Here is a 22356-nt window from a genome sequence, read left to right as displayed (position 1 = left end):
GACTTAGGATCCTCGTGCGAACTCCTTTTACCACCTTTTGACAAGCAAAATCCACAGGGAAGCCGGATTCACTTAACAGCCGTGTTAGTAATTTATCCACTGCAGTGATTCGCTTAATGACGAGGGTCGGAAAAATTGTAAAACGGAGCGAAACTCGCTCCGCAAACATCTCGGTTAGTAACAGAAATTTTGGGCTCGACTCGGGGGGTTTTCATGCGAAGACCACCTGTAACTCACACTTATGACTGTTGCAGCATCTCCAGGGTCGTGTGATCAAAATTCAGACGTGCGGCAACTGACTCATATTTATGACGGTGGTAGTGTCCTGGGGGGGTCAGTTGATCCCCTTTTTGCGACCTTACAACCGGCAACGGTCAATGGGGGAAGCTGGATTCACTTAACAACTACACAGTTCACTTAACAACTGCGTGATTCACTTAACAACCGCCGCCCAAATGGTAAAACGGAGTGATTCACTTTACAAAGGCGTTGCTTAGCGACAAAGGATCCTGCTGTCGTTGTCGAAAGCTGAGGACTACCTGCCCTGTTGCAAGGCCACAGATGGACCGTCTTCTTCCTCACCTTCTGCGCTGACCGGCTACGTCCGAACTCCTCCAGCTGCTGACGAAAACCCAGGTTGGGGTTGGCCACGGGCCTCACGGCCTTGACCGCTTCAAGGGCCTCAAGCCAGCCCAGCGGCGTCACGGCCATGAGGTAGGCCAGGATGATGGTGGTGCTGCGGGAGATCCCAGCTAGGCTGGAAGGCAAGATGAAGAACAGGATTAGAACCCAGAGCCCTCTGGGCCACTCTCCCTCAGCTTCCCCACACCCCAAAAGTCTATTGGTTGCTAGGGTGTTCCCACTTTGCATTGGTTGATGTGGGCTTTGTGTCCTGTGTCAACTTCATTATGTTGGTTTATAAATCACAGTTTATGGGTTAGTGGAAAGAGTGAGCCCAGGCAATGGGATTACGGTTTTAATATGAAGTGTGAACATGGCTACTTTGGTTCAGAAATCATGGCTTATACCTTAGTAGCCAGTGTGTGAACACAGCCTTCTGGATTATGGCTGGTGTCAAGTGTGTATATGGCCACCTTGGCTTACACATCATGGTTTATAGTTTAGCATAAAGTCTGAACCCACCCACCTAGATTATGGTTTAATGATCACATGCACTTTGGTATGTAAATCATGTTTAGTGCAAAGGATTAGGCCAACCATCTCGGTTTGAAATCAAGGCTTATTCGTTAATGTGCACCTAACAGTATGTATTATGACCTATTATTAAGTGTGAACACAGCTACCTGAGTTCGTAAATCATTGTTTATAGCTTAGCATAAAGTCTGAAGTCACCTATCTAGATTATGATTTAGTGATTACATGCATTTTGATATGTAAATCGGGGCTTAGTACAAAGAATAAAGGCAACCATCTAGGTTTGCAAATCACAGCTTATTGGTTAGTAGAAAATATGAATCCAGCCATCTGGATTATGACTTAATATCAAATGGGAACATGGCTACATGGGTTCACGAATCATAAATCATGCTTTATATTGTAGCTTAGTATCCAGCTGTATTGTAGCTAGTGTCAAATGTGAACATGGCCACTTTGATTCATACACCATGGCTTATAAGGGAGAGAGATGTGTGATAAGAAAGAAAGAAAGAAAGAAAGAAAGAAAGAAAGAAAGAAAGAAAGAAAGAAAGAAAGAAAGAAAGAAAGAAAGAAAGAAAGAAAGAAAGAAAGCTTAGCTCAAACACCATGGTTTATATTTTAGCATATAGTCTGAACCCACCCATCTTTATTACGGCTTTGTAATTACACCCATTTTGGTAGTAAATCATGGCCTAGTAGTTAGTACAAAGAATAAAGCCAACTATCTAAGTTTGTCGACTACAGCTTATGGTTTAGCCTGAAGGGCAAACTTATTTGGGCTTCTTCCGTAAACCTGAATAAAACCATGGCTTAGCATTTAGCGTGGTGTTTCTCAACCTGGGCGACTTTAGGATTGGTGGACTTCAACTCCCAGAATTCTGGGAGTTGAAGTCCATCCGTCTTAAGGTTGAGAACCCCTGTTTTAGCCTATTTGAGGAATCCATCTCGAGGGTCCCGGATCTTTTCTGCCCCCAGCCCCCCCCCAGCCCCAAATTCTTCTACCTACCAATGAACAAGGCAGTTCCCTCCTTGCAGCCGACAGGAGTGGATGAACTGGATGCATTTCTTAAAATGCTTCTTGCTGCAAAGGGAGAGAATGAGAAGGAAGCAAAGGCCAACATTTTAAAAGGTTTAGGAAGCGTCAAAAGAAAACTCAGGCTACCGGTAGGTCCTCGGCTTACAACATTTCGTTTAGCGACCGTTCAAAGTTACAATGGCACTGAAAAAAGGGACTTCTGACCGTTTTTCACACTTACGACCGTCGCCGTATTCCCCTATGGCAGGGGTAGGCAACCTTGGCTCTTTTATGACTCGTGGACTTCAACTCCCAGAATTCCTGAGCCAGCCGTGCTGAGGGGAAGGGAGAGGTTTCCAAGCTGAGCCAGGCTGGCTCAGGAATTCTGGGAGTTGAAGTCCCCAAGTCATGAAGGAGCCATAGTTCCCCCATGCTGGCTCAGGAATTCTGGGAGTTGAAATCCATGAGTCATGAAGGGGCCATAGTTCCCCCATGCTGGCTCAGGAATTCTGGGAGTTGAAGTCCACGAATCATGAAGGGATCATAGTTCCCCCATGCTGGCTCAGGAATTCTGGGAGTTGAAGTCCACCAGTCATAAAGGCGCCATAGTTTCCCCCATGCTGGCTGAGGAATTCTGGGAGTTGAAGTCCACGAACCATGAAGGGATCATAGTTCCCCCATGTTGGCTGAGGAATTCTGGGAGTTGAAGTCCATGAGTCATGAAGGGGCCATAGTTCCCCCATGCTGGCTGAGGAATTCTGGGAGTTGAAGTCCACGAGTCATAAAAGAGCCAAGGTTGCCTACCCCTGCCCTATGGTCAGGTGATCAAAATGTTAACTCTTGGAAACTGGCAGTTGCCTCCTGAAAAAAAGCACCTTTGGGACAACCCTGAGCTGGATGACCAAGAATCTCCATCGACATTTAGCCTGAATAAATACACAAATACTTACATGTCGGCCTCAGGCGTGTCTGGCAGAACAATTCGAAGATAAGTGATTCCCTGGAAAAGAACATGAATATAGTTGAGGAATATCTTCAGAACCCGAGGTCGACTTCTGGAGTCCTGTAGCTCTTCTCGCTTTGAGAGTCTTTATAGGTATGTCTGACTTCAATATTACCCTGTCATCTCTAGCTAGAAATTAGTGTGCGATGATGGGAAGCACGATTTCATCAAAGAAAGCCATCATGAGCATTGAAGATAATCTCAACCCCTTTCTATGTTCTCCACAGTTTGCAAAAGGGAGACGAATAGAATAGAATAGAATAGAATAGAATAGAATAGAATAGAATAGAATAGAATAGAATAGAATAGAACAGAAAATAGAATAGAATTACAGAGTTTGGAAGGGACCTTGGAGGTCTTCTAATACAAACCCCTTGTTCAGGTAGTTCTTGATTTACAGGTAGTTCTTGACTTACAACAGTTTTTTTAGTGACTGTTCAAAGTTACAACAGCAGTCACAAAGGAGACCCCTTTTCACGTTTACAACCGTCGTAGCATTCCCCCATGGTCACATGATCAAAATCTGGACACTTAGCAACCGACTCATACTTATGACTGCTTTGGGCTGGACTTCATTGGGAGATTCCTGGGTTTTGGGGGAAGGGAATTGCTGTGGGGTATTAATGAAGCCACTCAACCACTAATTACGTTTGAGTGAGCAGGCAGCACACCACCCCCGTGGACCCCGTACCGGAATGAAGGGCTGGGGGGACTCGTGGATGGAGACCACGTGGGTGATATCGTTCCTGCTCAGCTGATCCAGGTCTTTGGCATCTAGGAGAGAAGTGGGAGGAACACAGAGCGATTGTTAGCGACGTCCTTCTCCGTTCTACGCAGATGTTCTCGGCCCACGTGTTGCAGAAAGGCTGACGTACCAGCACACAGTGTGCGTGTCACGTGCACACAGAGGCCTGGCCTCTGTGCCAAACGCTCAACCCACGGTGAGGTCCTGAAGCAGCCAGACTGGGGCGTTGGGCCATACATAAACACAAATTACTAATTACTTTCCTTGAGAAATCCTAGTTCCAAGCACCGTACATAATTTGAAATAGCAGAAATCAGTCGGCTGACATCTGCCGGATCAAAGCTGGAAACTCATCAAGGAAAGAAGAAGCAATCTAGAACTAAGGAGAAACTTCCTGACAGTCAGAACGATTAACCAGTGGAACTACCTGCCTCCAGAAGCGGTGAATGCTCTGACACTGGAAGTTTCTAAGAAGAGCCATTTGTCTGAAATGGTGGCACGCAGAGCCCTCTCTGTGGGCACGCGTGCCATCGCCCCAGTCCTGGGCCTTCAGCTGGGTTTTATAAAACCTTTTTGCTTTAGGCCTCCGCCACCGTGTGCAAAAAAAAAAAAAGTTCAATCAATCAATCAATTTCAACTTCTCGCAGGAAAAAAAAAGATCTCGCAAAGTTGGAATTGATTGAACTTTTTAGTCCCACCCAGTCTGCCGTTACCACCGCAGCCACGCCCACTCAATGGGCCATGCCCACCCAACGGGCCACGCCCACCCACCACCTGACGATACATAAGTGGGTTTTGGGTTGCAGTTTGGGCGCTCGGTCTCTAAAAGGTTCGCCATCACGCGGTGAATGCTCCAACACTGGAAGTTTTTAAGAAGAGACTAGACAGCCATTTGCCTGAAATGGTACAGGGTTTCCTGCCTGAGCAGGGGGTTGGACTAGATGACCTCCAAGGTCCCTTCCAACATCATCATCATCAACATCATCATCATCCTCATCATCAATCATCATCATCATTATCGCACAGTCAGCCAGATGTTCAGACTGGATGTGGCATTTTTGTCTACCTATCGAGTCCTTACCAAGGACCTGGGATAGGCAGATGTAGATGTTTGATGGTATTACAAATACAGAATACAGAATAGAATAGAATAGAATAGAATAAGAAATAAAGAATAGAATAGAATAGAATAGAATAGAATAGAATAGAATAGAATAGAATAGAATAGAATAAGAAATAAAGAATAGAATAGAAATAACAGATGATAGAAACAATAGAATAGAATAGAATAGAATAGAATAGAATAGAATAGAATAGAATAGAATAGAATAGAATAGAATAGAATAGAATAGAATAGAATAGAATAGAATAGAATAGAATAGAACTGGAAGGGACCTTGGAGGTCTTCTAGTCCAGCCCCCTGCTCAAGCAGGAGAACCTATACCATCTCAGACAGGAGATTAGAATTATTCTAATATATCTGCTCTCTTGACTTAGTTCTGGAGATCTTTGAAGAATTTGCAAATATGATGAAGCATAAGAGCTGCAACAGAACGGCATTCATCCTGGGGACCATTCTCCCCCTCCACCCAAATAACATACTGGAAATCTTCAACTTACAACTATCCGTTTGATGACCATTCAAAGTTACAACGCACTGAAAAAAAGTGACCGTTTTTCAGACTTACGACCGTTGCAGCATCTGTGTGGACATGTGATCAAAATTCGGATGCTCAGCAACTGACTCGTATTTGTGACGGTCGCAGGGTCCCGGGGTCAGCTGATCCCCTTTGGCGACCTCCTGACGAGCAAAGTCAAGGGGGTGGGGAGAGCCAGATTCACTTAACGACCGTGTCACTAACTGAACAACTGCAGCGATTCACTTAACAACTGCGGCATGAAAGGTCGTAAAACGGGGCAAAACCTACTTAATAAATGTCTCGCTTACCAAGAGAAATTATTTATAGATATGGTAAGACGGTCGAATCCGGCTTCCTCCCTTGGCGTCACTTGCCAGGAGGTCACAAAAAGAGGATCACGTGACCCTGGGGCCCAGCAACCGTCCTGAGTACACGCCAGTTGCCAAATGTCTGAATCTTGATCACGCGACCACGGCGATGCTACCACAGTTGTAGACATTTTTCACTGCTGTCGTAACTTTGAATGATCACTAAATTATTATTATTATTATTATTATTATTATTATTATTATTATTATTATTATTATTATTATTTATTGAATTTTTATACCACCCTTCTCCCGAAGGACTCACTTAAACTGTTGTTAAGTGGAGGGCTGCCTGGATGTATTTCTGGCTGCTCCCTCCCCTGGGGTTTTCAAAGTGATGTGTGTGTGTGTGTGTCTGTGTGGTTGTGTAGGCTGATTTTTGAAGAGTTCTTAGAAGCCCAGCTGAGAGAGAGTGCCCGGATCCTTTTTCAGGCACGGCCGAACAACTGGCAATGACCGACTTGGGTAACGTTTCTGCCCCCTCCTCCCACCGCCCATGCCCGCACACCCATAATGCACACCCGGTGTCCTTCTGGAGCTGGTGCTGAGACCAGCAGAACTGGACACTGGGCAGCAGTCTGAGCAGCAGGAAAGGACCGTGGCATTCAGTTGCTCCTGCGTAGACTGTGGAAAGGGCTCCAGGGATGGGGTTGTGCTTACACACACACACAGACACACACAGACACAGACACACCCCATGATTCCTCTCTCTCTCTCTCTCTCTCACACACACACACACACAGACAGACACAGACACACCCCATGATTCCTCTCTCTCTCTCTCTCTCACACACAGACACAGACACACCCCATGATTCCTCTCTCTCTCTCTCTCTCACACACACACACACACACACACACACACAGACACACCCCATGATTCCCCTCTCTCTCTCTCTCTCTCTCTCTCTCTCTCTCTCTCTCACACACACACACACACACACACACACACACACACACACACACACAGATCATTTTACTCCTGGCCACAGCTCCAGGCATTTATTTATCGATTTGATTTTTTTTTAAAAAAAATAATCCTGTCCTTATTTTGTTTATAAATAACTCAAGGAGACGTACATGGCTAATATTCCTTCCTCCTCCTATTTTGCCCCAAACAACAACCCTGTGAAGTGGGTTCGGCTAAGAGAGAACAACTGGCCCAAAGTCACCTAGCTGGCTTCTATGGCTAAGGTGGATCTAGAACTCACTGTCTCCTAGAGATTGCACCAAAGTCACCCAGCCAGCTTTCTTTTCTTTTTTCTTTTTTCTTTTCTCTCTCTCTCCTTCCTTCCTTCCTTCCTTCCTTCCTTCCTTCCTTCCTTCCTTCCTCTCTCTCTCTCTCTCTCTTTCCTTCTTTTTTTCTTTCTCTCTTTCCCACCTTTATTATTTTTACAAATAGTTCAAGACCGCAAATATACCCAACTCACCTTCTTCCTCCGATTTTCCTCCCCACAACAACCCTGTGAGGTGGGCTGGACTGAGACACACAAAGAGAGAGAGTCGGACTGGCCCAAAGTCACCCACCCGGCTTTCCTGCCTAAGGTGGGACTAGAACTCCCCACCGCCTGGTTTCCAGTCTGCTGCCTTCCTCACTGCACCAAACCATCTACTTGCAGGGGGATTTGCCCAGGGGAAGCAGACCTATTGGCCAGCTGGGGATGCCTTAAACCTGGCCAAGCTGGGAAGATGCCAACCACGCATCCCAGCTTCATTCACCACCTCTCTGGCAGGTTCACCCTTCACTTACCTACGATGTTCCCAAGAAAGAGACCAGGAAGAATCTGTAAGAATTTAAAAAAAAATGTATTACTATACATATATTTTTTTATGATTCACAAAACGGACTGGCCTGGCCTACAGGGGGAAATGAAACAGACCGGGATTCATTGCTTCTCCCAAAGCCAACCCTCGGGCATCACATTAAATCTGAACATAATTTATTTCTTCATGCCACAGGAAGCCAATATTTCTGCTGGCTAAAACTCCAGTTTAGGGTTTAACACCGGGATCTTCAAGCTTGGCCCTTTTATAACTTGTCAACTTCAACTCCCAGAATTCCTCAGCCAGGCATGCTGACTGAGGAATTCTGGGAGTTGAAGTCCACAAGTCATGAGGTGGCCAAGGTTGAAGACCCCTGCTTCAACATACCTCTGCTTAGACATTCTACTTCCACCAAGTTGCCTTACATCAGGGGCCTTCAAACGTGGCCCTTTTATGACTTGTGGACTTCAACTCCCAGAATTCCTCAGCCAGGCATGCTGACTGAGGAATTCTGGGAATTGAAGTCCACAAGTCATGAGGTGGCCAAGGTTGAAGACCCCTGCTTCAACATACCTCTGCTTAGCCATTCTACTTCCACCAAGTTGCCCTACATCAGGGGCCTTCAAACTTGGCCCTTTTATGACTTGTGGACTTCAACTCCCAGAATTCCTCAGCCAGGCATGCTGACTGAGGAATTCTGGGAGTTGAAGTCCACAAGTCATGAGGTGGCCAAGGTTGAAGACCCCTGCTTCAACATACCTCTGCTTAGACATTCTACTTCCACCAAGTTGCCCTACATCAGGGGCCTTCAAACTTGGCCCTTTTATGATTTGTGGACTTCAACTCCCAGAATTCCTCAGCCAGGCATGCGTCAAACCAGGAACAGGAGAAAAAAATGATAGATTTCAGAGCGACAGATCTAAAGCCACCCAGCTGATTTTTCATGCCCCAAACAGGTAGTCCTCGACTTAACGAACAAAACTGAGATCAGAAGTTCTGTTGTTAAGAGAACCATTTCTTAAGTGAGTTGTGCCCTGTTTTACAACCTTTCTGGCCACCGTTGTTAAGTGAATCCCTGCAGCTGATAAGTTAATAACCTGGTTGTTAAGTGAAACCGGCTTTCCCCATTGACTTTGCTTGTCAGAGGGTCGCAGAAGTGGATCACATGACTCTGGGACTCTGCGACCGTAGTAAATACGGGTCAGTTGCCAAGCAAATTTGAATTTTGATCATGTGGCCCTGGGGATGCTGCAACGGTCGTAAGTGTGAAAAATGGGTCATAAGTTGCTTTTTCAATGCTATTGTAACTTTGAATGGTCACTAAGGAATAGAATAGAATAGAATAGAATAGAATAGAATAGAATAGAATAGAATAGAATAGAATAGAATAGAATAGAATAGAATAGAATGGAATGGAATGGAATGGAATGGAATGGAATGGAATGGAATGGAATGGAATGGAATGGAATGGAGTGGAGTGGAGTGGAGTGGAGTGGAGTGGAGTGGAATATGGAATATGGAATATGGAATATGGAATATGGAATATGGAATGGAATGGAATATGGAATGGAATGGAATGGAGAATGGAATGGAATGGAATATCACAGTACTCAAAGAAAGTTGACAACACAAGAACTTCTCTTGAAGCTAGAGAAATAACCCGAATCCATAAAATATATAACAACAATAACAATAATAATAGGGTTGGAAGGGACCTTGGAGGTCATCTAGTCCAACCCCCTGCTCAGGCAGGAAACCCTATACCATTTCAGACAAATGGCTGTCCAGCCGATTCTTAAAAACCTCCAATGTTGGAGAATTCGCAGCTTTTGGAGGCTGGTTGTTCCACTGGTTAATTGTTCTGCTGATCAGGAAATCTCTCCTTTCTAGATATAATTTGGGGAAGGGGCACGTTTAGCATGCTTTATCCTTCCCATTCCCATTTTAAGTCACTTTGAATGTAAGATGTTGAAACTTCATGATTATACACACACACACACACACAGACAGACACACACACATGTGATGATTGGGGGACTGGAGGCTAAAATATATAGGGAACAGTTGCTGGAATTGGGTATGTGTAGTTTAACGAAGAGAAGGGTGAGGGGTGACATGATAGCAGTCTTCCAGTATCTGAGGGGCTGCCCCAAAGAAGAGGGGGGTCCACCTCTTCTCCAAAGCCCCTGAAGGCAGGAGAAGAAGCAACAGATGGAAACTAGTCAAGGAGAGAAGCAACCTAGAACTAAGGAGAAACTTCCTGACAGTGAGGACAATTAACCAGCGGAACCACCTGCCTCCAGAAGTTACGAATGCTGCAACACTGGAAGTTTTTAAGAAGAGACTGGACAGCCATTTGTCTGAAATGGTATAGGGTTTCCTCCCTGAGCAGGGGATTGGACTACATGACCTCCAAGGCCCCTTCCAACATCATCATCATCATCTATATATATATATATATATATATATATATATATATATATATATATATATATATATGCAAATTATTCAAATTGCTAATAAAGAATTTGGGAGGCTAAGATGATCATTTCGAACTATTTATGTTCTCATCAGTTAGTCATACCCTTTATCTGAGATTCGAACCCGGACTGATTATATATCAGGCAGTGTTTTAACCTCCTGAGCCACGGGTTCCTTCTCTCTTATATTAGCTGGAAGGCAAGGCAAATGTATGTTTAAGTATTTGTATTTAAGTATTCTTTATTAGCAATTTGAATAATTTGCACAAATAATGAGCTGTCATAAGTTGACTAGTTCCTGTGGATAAGCCCTGAGCCGGGCCAAAACAGGAATGAAAGAGTTAATTAGCAAGGTCCATTTAAAAAACCTTGACAAATACTTAAACATATATATATATATATATATATATGTTTCAAATGTTAACTCTTTAGATTACCTTGCTAGGCCCCAAACATGGGGCAAATCTTTATTTCCTGTTTTCAGCCTATCTTGAAGGCTATCGAACAGGCAGTAGTCACACCGGACAATTCCTATATTCCTTTAATTCTTTGTTAGTAATTTACATATATATATATATATATATATATATATATATATATATATATATATATATATATATATATATATATATATATATATATGGCTGACTGATGAAAACTAATAAGTTTGAAATGCATATCAGTCTCCCTTAATTCTTTGTTAGCAATTTAAAATTTACACAAATATGAGCTGTCACCGGTGTGACTACTGCCTGTCGATGGCCTTCAGGTTAGGCTGACACAGGAAATAAAGATTTGTCCCATGTTTGTGGCCTAGCAAGGTAATCTAAAAATAGTTAACAAGCATTTGACATATATATGTACACACATACACACACACACACACACACACACACACACACACACACATATGTCAAATGCTTGTTAACTATTTTTAGATTACACATATACATACATACATATACATACATACATACATATTTATATGTATAAATAAATTATAAATTAAAAAGCGGGGGGTGGGGTGGGGAGAATTGATTCCATACCTTGTTCATGCCGTTGCCCATAATCCTCCAAAGTCACCTTAGCCGCAGCTGAGAAGGCAGACCGAATATCCTGGACACTGTTTCCCCCTCTTTATCCAAACGTCCAGCCGATGGCCACTTCCCTGGGCAGGGTCTGGGTCAAGATTTACACCCCCAGGCTTGCGGCCCTCGTTCCCTGTCCTTGGCCCGTCCCCCCCAAAAAGAGCAATTCCCCCCCACCCCCCCACCCCCGGGTGACAGCTGCGTATTTCGTATTTCGTGGTAGGGAATCGATCTGCAGAGGCCGTGCGTTGCACACTCATTCTCTCCTCCTCCGGGGAAAGCTTTCTTGCCTCCTATCAAAAAGGGGGGTTGGCAGGCCAGAGAAAGACCCCACCTCCCTGAAAAAGGGCTGGGGAGGGGTTGGGGAGGGAGAGAAAGCACCGTGGCCTGGTTGTGTGGCTGTTACAAGCGCACAACGCAAATGCTTGTGTGCAAGAGAATGCATTCTTTTGTCTCTCGGGGAAAGCAGCTGTGGCTTCTCGACATCCTGCCTTGGCACATGGCCCCAGTTGGAGGGGGGGGAGGATGTGCGGGGGGGGGGGGAACGTACCCCAGGATAGCCGGTATTAGCAAAGCCAGCCCACCCCCTCCACCCACCCCAGTTCTGGCAGGCCCCCAGACTTTGGAGGAGGGGGTGGTGGTTTGTGGGCAAGCGCTGGTATCACGGGTGAAATGGGCTGGCCCAGAGCGAGCAGCGCCAAGGGGAAGGCACGGGTGTGTGTTTGTGTGTGTGTGGGGGGGTGTCCTTCTGGGGCTGAACATGGAGAGTCATTCCTAGAAGCGTGGGGCGTGGGGAGGGAGGGAGAACTCGGGAATGCAATGTTCCCAAGCCACTGGAATGTGCCAAGCTTGCGGGAAGGGATGTAGCTCTTGGCGGTCACCTGCCGAAAATAGAGCCTGCAGGATCAAGGCCACCTTGCCCCAGGGTGATTTGGGGGGGCATATTGAGGGAAGGGGAAGGGGTTCCCTTGCAGCCACTGGCCCTTGGCATCTGTTGGGCAATAGGAAGAATAATAGAACAACAGAGTTGGAAGGGACCTCGGAGGTCATCTAGTCCAACCCCCCCGCCCCGCTCAGGCAGGAAACCCTACACCATTTCAGACAAATGGCTGTCCAGTCTCTTCTTCAAAACTTCCAGTGTTGGAGCATTCACAGCTTCTGGAAGCAAAGTTGTTCCACTGGTTAATTGTTCTGACTGTCAGGAAGTTTCTCCTTAGTTCCAGGTTGCTTCTCTCCTTGGTTAGTTTCCATCCGTTGCTTCTTGTCCTGCCTTCAGGCGCTTTGGAGAAGAGATTGACTCCCTCTTCTTTGGGGCAGCCCCTGAGATATTGGAAGGCTACTATCATGTCCCCCCTCGTGCTTCTCTTCGTTAAACTAGACATCCCCAATTCCAGCAACCGTCCCTTGTATGTTTTAGCCTCCAGTCCCCTGATCGTCTTTGTTGCTCTTCTCTGCACTCTTTCTAGAGTCTCAACATCTTTTTTATAATGTGGGGACCAAACCTGGTTGCAGCATTCCAGGTGTGGCCTTACTAAGGCTTTAGAGAGTGGTGTTAGTACCTCACGTGGTCTTGATTGAATCCCTGTTAATGCAACTTAGGATTGCATGGGCTTTTTTGGCCGCTGCCACGGACTGCTGGCTCATCTTTAATTGATTGTTCCATTGAGACTCCAAGATCCCTCTGGCAGTTACTGCTATTAAGCCCGGTTTCACCCAATCTCTGTCTGTGTCCTTTGGGTTTTCTTGCCTAAGTGGAAGACTTTACTTTTCTCTACGCTGAATTTCAATGGAAGACAGACAGGCGCAGCAGAGGATCAGAAATCTTCCTTTGATTTATCTCTTGAGGGGCTGTGACAGAGAGGAGGGGATCCATTACTCTCCAAAGCACCAGGGCAGGATGGAGTAATGGGTGGAGGCTCATTAAGGAGAGATCCCACCTAGAAATTTTCTGAGAAGACTTACAAGTAACACTTACATGGAAACTCGTCAAAGAGAGAAGCAACCTAGAAATAGGGAGAAACTTCCTGACAGTTAGAACAATTAACCGGTGGAACAACCTGCCTCCAGAAGTGGTGAATGCTCCAACACTGGAAGTTTTTAAGAAGAGACTGGACAGCCATTTGCCTGAAATGGTATAGGGTTTCCTGCCTGAGCAGGTGGGTTGGACTAGATGACCTCCAAAGTCCCTTCCAACTTCTTCTTCTTCTTCTTCTTCTTCTTCTTCTTCTTCTTCTTCTTCTTCTTCTTCTTCTTCTTCTTCTTCTTCTTCTTCTTCTTCTTCTTCTTCTTCTTCTTCTTCTTCTTCTTCTTCTTATTATTATTATTATTATTATTATTATTATATAAAACTTTTATTCAAAAAACATGAAACTCAGACAACTGAACACTCAAACTGACTGGCACTAATGGTTGACACGGGTTGCTGCCAGCATCCTAGGTATCAACCAGGTACCTCCTTAAAATGTAAGATGTTCCAAGTAGCGCAGTTGTTGTTATATTGTTATTATTATTGTTGTTATTATTATTATCATTATTATTATTATTATTATTATTTAGACCTCGACCACAATCGCAAGCCCAACATTTATGTTGCTAAGTGAGATATCTGTTAAGTAAATTTTGCCCCATTTTGAGACCCTCCTTGCCACACTTCTTAAGGCGAACCCCTACGGTTGTTAAGGTAGCAACACGGTTGCAAGATTGCAAGATCCCCGGGGGCGACCGGGTGTGTGTGTGTGTGTGTGTGTCGCAGCTTAGATGCCCGGCCAGTGCGGAACGTTACTCCCGAGGAGGCCGGCCGGGGCTTCCAAAGGCAGAGACGCCTCTCCCCATCCCAACTTGCGACCCCCCCCCCTTTTTTTTTTTTAGCATCGCGCTGCCCTGTGCAGAAGAGCCGAAGCGTGGCGGGACCACCGGCCTGCATGCAATAATGGGGCGGGGGGGGTAGGGCAGGGGTCGGCAACCTCGGCTCTTTTATGACTCGTGGACTTCAACTCCCAGAATTCCTGAGCCAGCATAGCTCAGCTTAGAAACCTCTCCCTTTTCCCTCAGCATAGCTGGCTCAGGAATTCTGGGAGTTGAAGTCCACGAGTCATAAAAGAGCCGAGGTTGCCGACCCCTGGGGTAGGGGGAAATCTTTCCTCCGCCCCCCCCGCTAAGCCCCGCCCATGGATGTCCTGGTTGCCCCGGCAACGGGACGCGCAACGGGGGAAGGAGCAGCATGGCCAAGAACAAGGTGGGGAGGAGGCGGGAGGGGCGGGAATCCCCCACCCACCGGGGAGGAGACGTTGCCTTCTCCAACCCCATCATCCCCAGCCGGGCGAGCTGAGCAGGTGGGGAGAGGTCTGGGGTGGGATACAGCCGCTGGGGACGATGGAGAGTCCAGTCTTGCCCAACTGCCGGTCATTCCACCCCCACACCGGGGAGGGGTCGTCGCTTTCTCCAGCACTTTCCAAAGCCCATCCTCCCCAGCCGGGCGAGCTGAGCGGGTGGGGAGAGGTCTGGGGTGGAATTCAGCCGCTGGGGACGATGGAGAGTCCAGTCTTGCCCAACTGCCGGTCATCCACCCCCCCACCGTGGAGGGGTCGTCGCTTTCTCCAGCCCTTTCCAAAGCCCATCATCCCCAGCCGGGCGAGCTGAGCGGGTGGGGAGAGGTCTGGGGCGGAATACAGCCGCTGGGGACGATGGAGAGTCCAGTCTTGCCCAACTGCCGGTCATTCCCCCCCCACACCGGGGAGGGGTCGTCGCTTTCTCCAGCCCTTTCCAAAGCCCATCATCCCCAGCCGGGCGAGCTGAGCGGGTGGGGAGAGGTCTGGGGTGCAATACAGCCGCTGGGGACGATGGAGAGTCCAGTCTTGCCCAACTGCCGGTCATTCCCCCCCCACACCGGGGAGGGGTCGTCGCTTTCTCCAGCCCTTTCCAAAGCCCATCATCCCCAGCCGGGCGAGCTGAGCGGGTGGGGAGAGGTCTGGGGTGCAATACAGCCGCTGGGGACGATGGAGAGTCCAGTCTTGCCCAACTGCCGGTCATTCCCCCCCCACACCGGGGAGGGGTCGTCGCTTTCTCCAGCCCTTTCCAAAGCCCATCATCCCCAGCCGGGCGAGCTGAGCGGGTGGGGAGAGGTCTGGGGTGCAATACAGCCGCTGGGGACGATGGAGAGTCCCGTCTTGCCCAACTGCCGGTCATTCCCCCCCCCCACCGGGGAGGGGTCGTCGCTTTCTCCAGCCCTTTCCAAAGCCCATCATCCCCAGCCGGGCGAGCTGAGCGGGTGGGGAGAGGTCTGGGGTGGAATACAGCCGCTGGGGACGATGGAGAGTCCAGTCTTGCCCAACTGCCGGTCATCCCCCCCCACCGGGGAGGGGTCGTCGCTTTCTCCAGCCCTTTCCAAAGCCCATCATCCCCAGCCGGGCGAGCTGAGCGGGTGGGGAGAGGTCTGGGGCGGAATCCAGCTGCTGGGGATGATGGAGAGCCCAGTCTTGCCCAGTCTTGCGGTCACTGAGCCAAATGTTGACCATGCTCCAGGAGGGGATAATGGACTTTGTAATCCTGCGCTCGAACATCCCTCCCAGGGCGCCTGGTGGGGGCAGATGGGCAAATCGGGAGGCCCCACGTGTGTTGAGCGATGCCAACCGATTGCGGCCAGCAAAATTCAAAGGAATCGTGGCTTCTTCGGAACCTGGATTGTTTGTTTGAAACTTTCCAGATCAAACGGTTGGATTAGATCCGTGTTTCCCCAACTTGGGCACTTTTAAGAGGTCTGGACTTCAGCTCCCGGAATTTCCCAGACAATATATCCAGGTAGTCGGCAACATGCGACCTCAGCTGAGCCCAACATTTCTGTCGCTAAGTGAGACGGTTGTTAATTTTACCCCATTTTACGACCTGCCGTGCCACTAAGCCAATCGCTGCAGTTGTTAAGTCAGTCACACGGTCGTTAAGCGAATCTGGTTTCCCCCATTGACTTTGCTTGTCAGAAAGTCGCAAAAAGGGGATTGCGTGACACACACACACACACACACACACACACACACACACATCCCCGGGACACTGCAACCATCATAAATATGAGTCAGTTGGCAAGCAGCTGGATTTTGACCACATGGAGGCTGCAATGGTCATAAATGTGAAACCAGTCTTAAGTCACTTCTCTTAGTGCCGTTGTAACTCCAAATGGTCACTAAATGAACTGTAGTTAAGTTGAGGATTGTAGTTGGATTGCAGCAAAGAAATAAACATGTCAATGTTGACTTACGTCCGCAATTGGGATCTAAGCAAGGTGGCGATTCATGGAATCATGCCGGATTTAGAGAATAAAATAGAATAGAATAGAATAGAACAGAACAGAACAGAACAGAACAGAACAGAACAGAACAGAACAGAACAGAACAGAACAGAATAGAATAGAATAGAATAGAATAGAATAGAATAGTAAATAGTAAATAGAATAGAAAATAGAAAATAGAAAATAGTAAATAGAATAGAATAGAATAGAATAGAATAGAATAGAATAGAATAGAATAGAATAGAATAGAATAGAATAGAATAGAATAGAATAATTAAAGTAGAATAGAATAGAATAGAATAGAATAGAATAGAATAGAATAATTAAAGTAGAATAGAATAGAATAGAATAGAATAGAATAGAATAATTAAAGTAGAATAGAATAGAATAGAATAGAATAGAATAGAATAGAATAGAATAGTAAATAGTAAATAGAATATAAAATAGTAAATAGAATAGAATAGAATAGAATAGAATAGAATAGAATAGTAAATAGTAAATAGTAAATAGAATAGAAAATAGTAAATAGAATAGAATAGAATAGTAAATAGTAAATAGAATATAAAATAGTAAATAGAATAGAATAGAATAGAATAGAATAGTAAATAGTAAATAGTAAATAGAATAGAAAATAGTAAATAGAATAGAATAGAATAGAATAGAATAGAATAGAATAGACTAATTAAAGTAGAATAGAATAGAATAGAATAGAATAGAATAGAATAGAATAGAATAGAATAGAATAGTAAATAGTACGGTAAATAGAATAGAAAATAGAAAATAGAAAATAGTAAATAGAATAGAATAGAATAGAATAGAATAGAATAGAATAGAATAGAATAGTAAATAGTAAATAGAATAGAAAATAGTGAATAGAATAGAATAGAATAGAATAGAATAGAATAGAATAGAATAGAATAGAATAGAATAGTAAATAGTAAATAGTAAATAGTAAATAGAATAGAAAATAGTAAATAGAATAGAACAGAACAGAACAGAACAGAGTAGAATAGAAGCTGGAAGGGACCTTGGAGGTCTTCTAGTCCAGCCCCCTTGTTCAAGCAGGAGAACCTATGTACCATCTTAGACAAGTGACTGTCTGGTCTCTTCTTAAATAACCTCTAGTGTTGGAGCACACACAACTTCTGGAGGCAAGCTGTTCCACTGGTTAATTGTCCTCACCGTCAGGAAGTTTCTCCTCAATTCCAGGTTGCTTCTCTCTTTAATCAGTTTCCAACCATTGTTTCTCGTCCTGCCCTCTGGAGCATTTGGAGAACAGACTTCGTACAAACGTTCACCTTAATTAAGGCGCTTCCAGCCAATAGAGAGAGTTGCAGTTGATCCCCTCTTAAAAGGTCTTCTTAGAATATCATTCCGAAGAGGCACCAAGTTATTTCGAAACTGTTCAGAAGTTGTAAATTTGATCTCCTTGCAGAACGCAAACCACAAAGGGCCGTACGGTTGCCAAAAGCTGAAAGAACGGTGAGTGGTGAGAGAATACCTGTGTGCATGTTTGTGAATAATAATAATAATAATAATAATAATAATAATAATAATAATAATAATAATAATAATAATAATAATAATAGGAAGGGACCTTGGAGATCATCTAGTCCAACACCCTGCTCAGGCAGGAAACCCTATACCATTTCGGGCAAATGGCTGTCCAGTCTCTTCTTAAAAACTTCCAGGGTTGGAGCATTCACATCTTCTAGAGGCGGGTTGTTCCACTGGTTAATTGTTCTCACTGTCAGGAAGTTTCTCCTTAACTCCAGGTTGCTTCTCTCCTTGGTTAGTTTCCATCTGTTGCTTCTTGTCCTGCCTTCGGGCGCTTTGGAGAATAGCTTGACTCCCTCTTCTTTGGGGCAGCCCCTGAGATATTGAAAGGCTGCTGTCAGGTCACCCCTCGTCCTTCTCTTCATTAAACTAGACATACCCAATTCCAGCAAACGTTCCTTGTATGTTTTAGCCTCCAGTCCCCTGATCGTCTTTGTTGCATGCCAGGCCAGTTGCAGAGTGTCCAAAATGGGGTCGGGTGACCCCAAGAATCCAGGTCACAAGTATCTTTTTTTGGGGGGTGGTGTCTGGCATAACTTTGAATCATCACTAAGCGACTGGTCGTAGATCAAGGACAACCTGTATGTTATCCCGTTTATGCTTCATGAGGTCTAGAGACATGTTAAAACAGGCCAAAGCAGACATAAACCCAAGAATTGTGCAATCTTTGTCCTTCTTCACCCTCTTTTTCATCTTATGATTCAACAGGGAATCCCGGGCTTCCATCCGATTCAAGTGTGCCCTCACCAACACCATCTTAGATGTTCTTCAACAGCGACCTGGATGGGTAGAAGTCAAAGAGTGAGATTTATAGATATATATTTTATGACGGGGATGATCGAAGCCAGAAGACATTTCTCTCCTCCACTAAGCTTAGGGAAGAAGCAGAATTTCTGATTCAAAAATCTGGAAATTCCTCTGAATGGGGTTATCTGAGGATTAGAGCTGCTCCTTTGAATCATGGTTTAGCAGATTCCTTCGATAAAGGGGAGTGTTTGTACTGTAGGGTTGAAACGAGGAATCCTTGATGCTCTCTGAGCCGCGTGGTTTTCTTGCAGACGTTTCATGACCCAGCTAGGTAACATCATCAGGACCAGAAGGGAGTGGGGTGTGAGGAAGAGGAGGAGAAAGGGGAGGAGGAGGAGGAGGAGGAGGAGGAGGAGGAGGAGGAGGAGGAGGAGGAGGAGGACTGTGAGGTCCTTGGTGCTCTCTGAGCTTGGTTGGTTTTTTGCACAAGTTTCATGACCCAACTAAATAACATAATCAGGACGAGAAGGGAGTGGGGTGTGAGGAGGAGGAGGAGGAGGAGGAGGAGGAGGAGGAGGAGGAGGAGGGCGTCCATAGTGCTTTCTGAGCTTGGTGGTTCTCTTGCAGACGTTTCATGACCCAGCTAGGTAACATCATCAGGACGAGAAGGGAGTGGGGTGTGAGGAAGAGGAAGAGAAAGGGGAGGAGGAAGGGGGGGAGGAGGGGGGAGGAGGAGGAGGACAATGATGATTGTGGCATCCTGGGTGCTCTCTGAGCTTAGCTGTTTTCTTGCAGACGTTTCATGACCCAACTAGGGAACATCATTAGTGCAAGGTAGAAGCGGGCTTGCTCTTTGCCTATGCACAAGAGCCTTGCCCTCTCAGATATCCACTCCTTTCTAGCACTAATGACGTCACCTAGTTGGGTCATGAAACATCTGCAAGAAGACAATCAAGCTCAGAGAGTCCAAGGACCCCACAGTCTTCCTCCTCCTCCTCCTTGCCTCCCCCCCACAAACCTCACTCCCTTCTAGCACTGATGATGTTACTTAGTTGGGTCATGAAACTTGTGCAAAAAAAAACCACACCAGGCTCAGAGAGCATCAAGGGCCCCACAGTCCTCCTCCTCCTCCTCCTCCTCCTCCTCCTCCTCCTCCTCCTCCTCCTCCTCCTCCTCCTCCTCCTCCTCACAACCCACAGTCCCTTCTAGCACTGATGATGTTACCTAGTTGGGTCATGAAACTTGTGCAAAAAAAACCACACCAGGCTCCGAGAGCATCAAGGGCCCCACAGTCCTCCTCCTCCTCCTCCTCCTCCTCCTCCTCCTGCCTGCAAACCCCCTCCCTTCCATCATTGATGATATTACCTAGTTGGGTCGTGAAACGCCGGCAACAAAAACCCAGGGACTCTGTCATTTCTCGGGCTGCGGATTGAGCCCAATCACCTACTAATCAAAGGGTGTGTGTTTTGCGCTCGTTTATTAATATTTATTTATTTATTATTTATTTATTTATTGAACTTATATACCGCCCTTCTCCCGTAGGACCCAGGGCAGTTCACAAGGCAATTAAAACAATATTACAATACAAAAGTTAATAACAATTAAAATAGATTAAATTATCCTTGATTAAAAAACTAAAACCCCTATAACTCTGATTTAAAAAACCCAATTACAATAAATTAAAATTAAAAATTCTCAGTCCTGGCCAGAAAGCTCAAAGAGCCAGGTCTTCAGGTCCTGGGGGAACGAATGAAAATCTGGGGCAGTCCTAATCTCTACAGGCAACTGATTCCAAAGGGCAGGCGCACCCTGAGGAGGCCGTCCCTGTGGGCGCGCACAGGACGATGGGAAGTTGACGCTGGCAGCAGGTACTCCCTAAGATAATCCGGGCCCATGCCATTTAGAGCTTTATAGGTCATCACCAGCACCTTGAATTTCACCCGGAGGGCAACCGGAAGCCAATGCAGCTCGCGGAGTAGAGGTGTTACATGGGAGTATCGGGAGACCCCCATCACAACTCGCACGGCTGCATTCTGCACCAGTTGAAGCCTCCGAGTGGTCCTCAGGGGCAGCCCCATGTAGAGAGCGTTACAGTAGTCTAACTGGGAGGTCACGAGTGCATGAGTGACTGTGCGCAAGGCATCTCGGTCCAGATAGGGCGGCAACTGGCGCACCAGGCGAACCTGGGCAAAAGCCCCCCTGGTCACGGCTCCGATATGGTCTTCCAAGGAGAGCTGTGAATCTAGGAGGACACCCAAGTTGCGAGCCCTATCAACGGGGGTGGGGGTGGGGTAACACCTCACCCCCCCATCATTAAAGATGGAATAGAATGATTCACTTGAGATGCCGGTACGCACAGCCACTCAGTCTTGGCAGGATTGAGTCGGAGCCTGTTTCTCCCCATCCAAACCCGAAACGCCTCCAGGCAACGGGACATCACGTCGAGGGCATCACTGAGTTGGTTTGGGGTGGAAAGAAAAAGTTGGGTGATACCCCACCCCAAAACCATGAATGATCTCACCCAGCGGCTTCATATAGATATAGAACAGGAGGGGAGAGAGGACTGACCCCTGAGGAACTCCACAAATGAGAGACCTCTGCCCTCCCGTCAACACCGACTGCGAACGGCCCAAGAGGTAGGAGGAGAACCACCGTAGAACAGTGCCCCCCACTCACAATCCCCTGAGACGTCGCAGCAGGATACCATGGTCGATGGTATCAAAAGCTGCTGAGAGATCTAATAGGACTAGGACAGAGGAGCAACTCCTGTCCCGAGCCCACCAGAGATCATTCACTAGCGCGACCAATGCCGTCTCCGTGCCGTACCCGGGCCTGAAACCCGATTGGTACAGGTCCAGATAATCAGTTTCCTCCAGGAACAGAGGGAGCTGATGCGCCACCACACTCTCAACAACCTTCGACAGAAAGCGAAGGTTGGAGACCGGACGATAGTTAATCAGAATAGCTGGATCCAGGGCAGGCTTCTTGAGAAGGGGTCTCACCACCGCTTCCTTCAAGGCGGCAGGGAAGCTACCCTCACTGAAAGAAGCAGATATCACTGCCTGGAACCAGCCTCGTGTCTCCTCCCGAGCTGAATAAACCAGCCAGGAAGGGCACGGGTCCAATAAACAGGTGGTAGAGCTTAGCCTCCCCATAATCCTGTCCACCTCCTCGGGAGTCACAGGATCAAACTCAGTCCAGATAATACTCTCAAGACCGCTCGATTGCTCCCCATCAGACTCTGCCCAGTCAGAGTCTAAACCGGTCCGAATCTGAGCGATTTACCCTATTTTGCTTTCAGGGTGTAAAATGTAAACACTCTGAGGCTTATCAACGCCGACGTTTTAGAACGCGCAGTGGACACAAGCGTCTCTGCCCGTCAACCGCTAAGTGGTGTAAACCTTTAGCCTGGGGTTTTCTTAGCACTTTGAAGATGGGTGGACGTCAACTCCCAGAATCCCCCGGGCTCCGCTTGCCGTTTTGGAAAGCCTGTTCCTTTGTAACGATGCT

At 46.5% G+C, this 22356-nt stretch overlaps 3 protein-coding genes across 4 annotated transcripts in view; 2 read left to right on the top strand and 1 right to left on the bottom strand.

Moving 5' to 3' along the window:
- The window catches only part of DUSP15 (dual specificity phosphatase 15), a 161125-nt gene extending 149734 nt beyond the window's left edge, over positions 1-11391 (bottom strand). For both annotated transcript variants that reach the window (XR_014492276.1, XM_083360997.1), the window contains exons 1-6: positions 11220-11391; positions 7680-7713; positions 3868-3950; positions 3124-3173; positions 2165-2239; positions 583-757 (exon numbers count right to left, since the gene is read on the bottom strand). Coding sequence is in view for 1 of the 2 variants with exons in the window: in XM_083360997.1 (XP_083217123.1) it covers positions 583-757; positions 2165-2239; positions 3124-3173; positions 3868-3950; positions 7680-7713; positions 11220-11240 (438 nt within the window). In the remaining variant the exon portion in view is untranslated. The remainder of the gene's footprint in view (positions 1-582; positions 758-2164; positions 2240-3123; positions 3174-3867; positions 3951-7679; positions 7714-11219) is intronic.
- Positions 1-22356, top strand: part of DNMT3B (DNA methyltransferase 3 beta) — a gene marked incomplete at its 5' end in the record, with an annotated part of 480157 nt that overhangs the window by 63801 nt on the left and 394000 nt on the right. The gene's annotated exons all lie outside the window — the stretch shown is intronic.
- The window catches only part of TTLL9 (tubulin tyrosine ligase like 9), a gene marked incomplete at both ends in the record, with an annotated part of 33833 nt that continues 24635 nt past the window's right edge, over positions 13159-22356 (top strand). The window contains 5 exon segments of the mRNA XM_083358107.1: positions 13159-13163; positions 14389-14405; positions 14408-14496; positions 17978-18024; positions 18808-18900. Coding sequence (XP_083214233.1) covers positions 13159-13163; positions 14389-14405; positions 14408-14496; positions 17978-18024; positions 18808-18900 — 251 coding nt within the window.

This window comes from Vipera ursinii (genome assembly GCF_947247035.1).
Source record: "Vipera ursinii genome assembly, chromosome: 3".
Classification (NCBI taxonomy): domain Eukaryota; kingdom Metazoa; phylum Chordata; class Lepidosauria; order Squamata; family Viperidae; genus Vipera; species Vipera ursinii.
Note: the sequence above shows the minus strand (reverse complement) of the source record. Positions and strands in the feature narration are given on the sequence as shown.